At 66.9% G+C, this 1,157-nt stretch overlaps 1 protein-coding gene across 1 annotated transcript in view; it reads left to right on the top strand.

The window, feature by feature from the left end:
- LOC104386492 (pepsin A-like) overlaps positions 1-302 on the top strand; it is a 2,993-nt gene extending 2,691 nt beyond the window's left edge. Inside the window, exons 6-7 of the mRNA XM_009995104.1 lie at positions 1-64; positions 153-302. Of these exons, the coding sequence (XP_009993406.1) occupies positions 1-64; positions 153-302 (214 nt within the window). The remainder of the gene's footprint in view (positions 65-152) is intronic.
- Positions 303-1,157: the final 855 nt, after the last annotated feature.

Raw genomic sequence — 1,157 nt, forward strand, 5'->3', positions numbered from 1 at the left:
GTGCGTCACCTTCCACATCAGCGGCAGGTTCTTCCCCTTGTCCCCCCGCTCCTACGTGATGGAGGTGAGCATCCCACCAGGGAGGGGGGGCTTCTTCTGGGGGTGGGGGGGGCTTCTGACCATCACCCCCACCACCCCTTCCTTGGCTGCAGAGCGACGGGTACTGCGCCCTGGGCTTCCAAGGCATGGACGTCCCCACCGAGTCGGGCGAGCTCTGGATCCTGGGGGATGTTTTCATCCGGGAGTACTATGTCATCTTCAACAGGGCCACCAACATGGTGGGGCTGTCCCGCCTGCCCTGAGCTTGTCCCCCTGCTGGGGACAGGGACAGGCAGCGTGTCCCTCTGCCCTGGTGGCCCCAAGCTGGGGGGCTGGCAGGGCTGGCCTTCGCCCAGCGCTCCCGTCCCCTCCTGCCACGGCCACCACGGAGCACAATAAAGCTGTGGAGAAGCCCCCTCTGTGCCAGGAATCTTTGGGAAGGGCTGGTTAGGCCACCCTGGTGCTGTCACTGTGTCCCCGGGCAGGGACATGGGAGTGCTTGGCCATGTCTCCATGTCACCCTGTGCCAAAGCAGGTGTCCCAGGGACACCCCTTTCTGTCCCCAGGACACCAGCAGGGCACACTGTGGGGTGGCAGTGGCCAGGTGGGCTGGGGAAGGTGTGGGGACCACAGGGAACCAGGATGGCCCCTCTGACCCTGTCCTTGTCACCCTGGAGGGGGCTGCACACCCCAACCCCCAGGGAATGCCCCCCAGAGGGTGCAAGCAGGAGCAGGGGGACGGGGAGTAAATACCAGGGTGACTTTATTGGTGGCAGGGAGGGCAACTCGCCCCCTCCCCCCCCCAGGCGTAGGTGCTGGGGTTGGGGGGGAGGTGGGTGGCACAGGGCACCCCAGGGTGGTCTCCCAGCCCCACATCCTGCACCTTGAGAGGTGGGGAGGGGTGAGGGGGGAGGGGGTCCTGCCCCACAGTCCTGCTGCAGTGGGGCGTGAGGGGCTGGGGGGACCCTGGCACCCCAGGGCAGAGGGGAACACAACGTGGCCTCTGCCCCAGAGAGGGGTGGTGTCCATGCACCCACGGGAGCAGGGAAACACCCGTGGCAGTGGGGATGACCCCGTGGGACTGGGGATGCACCCACAGGAGTGGGGAAGCACCCAGG

Source organism: Chaetura pelagica, unplaced genomic scaffold, assembly GCF_000747805.2.
Source record: "Chaetura pelagica isolate M959 unplaced genomic scaffold, ChaPel_1.0 scaffold793, whole genome shotgun sequence".
NCBI classification, from domain to species: domain Eukaryota; kingdom Metazoa; phylum Chordata; class Aves; order Apodiformes; family Apodidae; genus Chaetura; species Chaetura pelagica.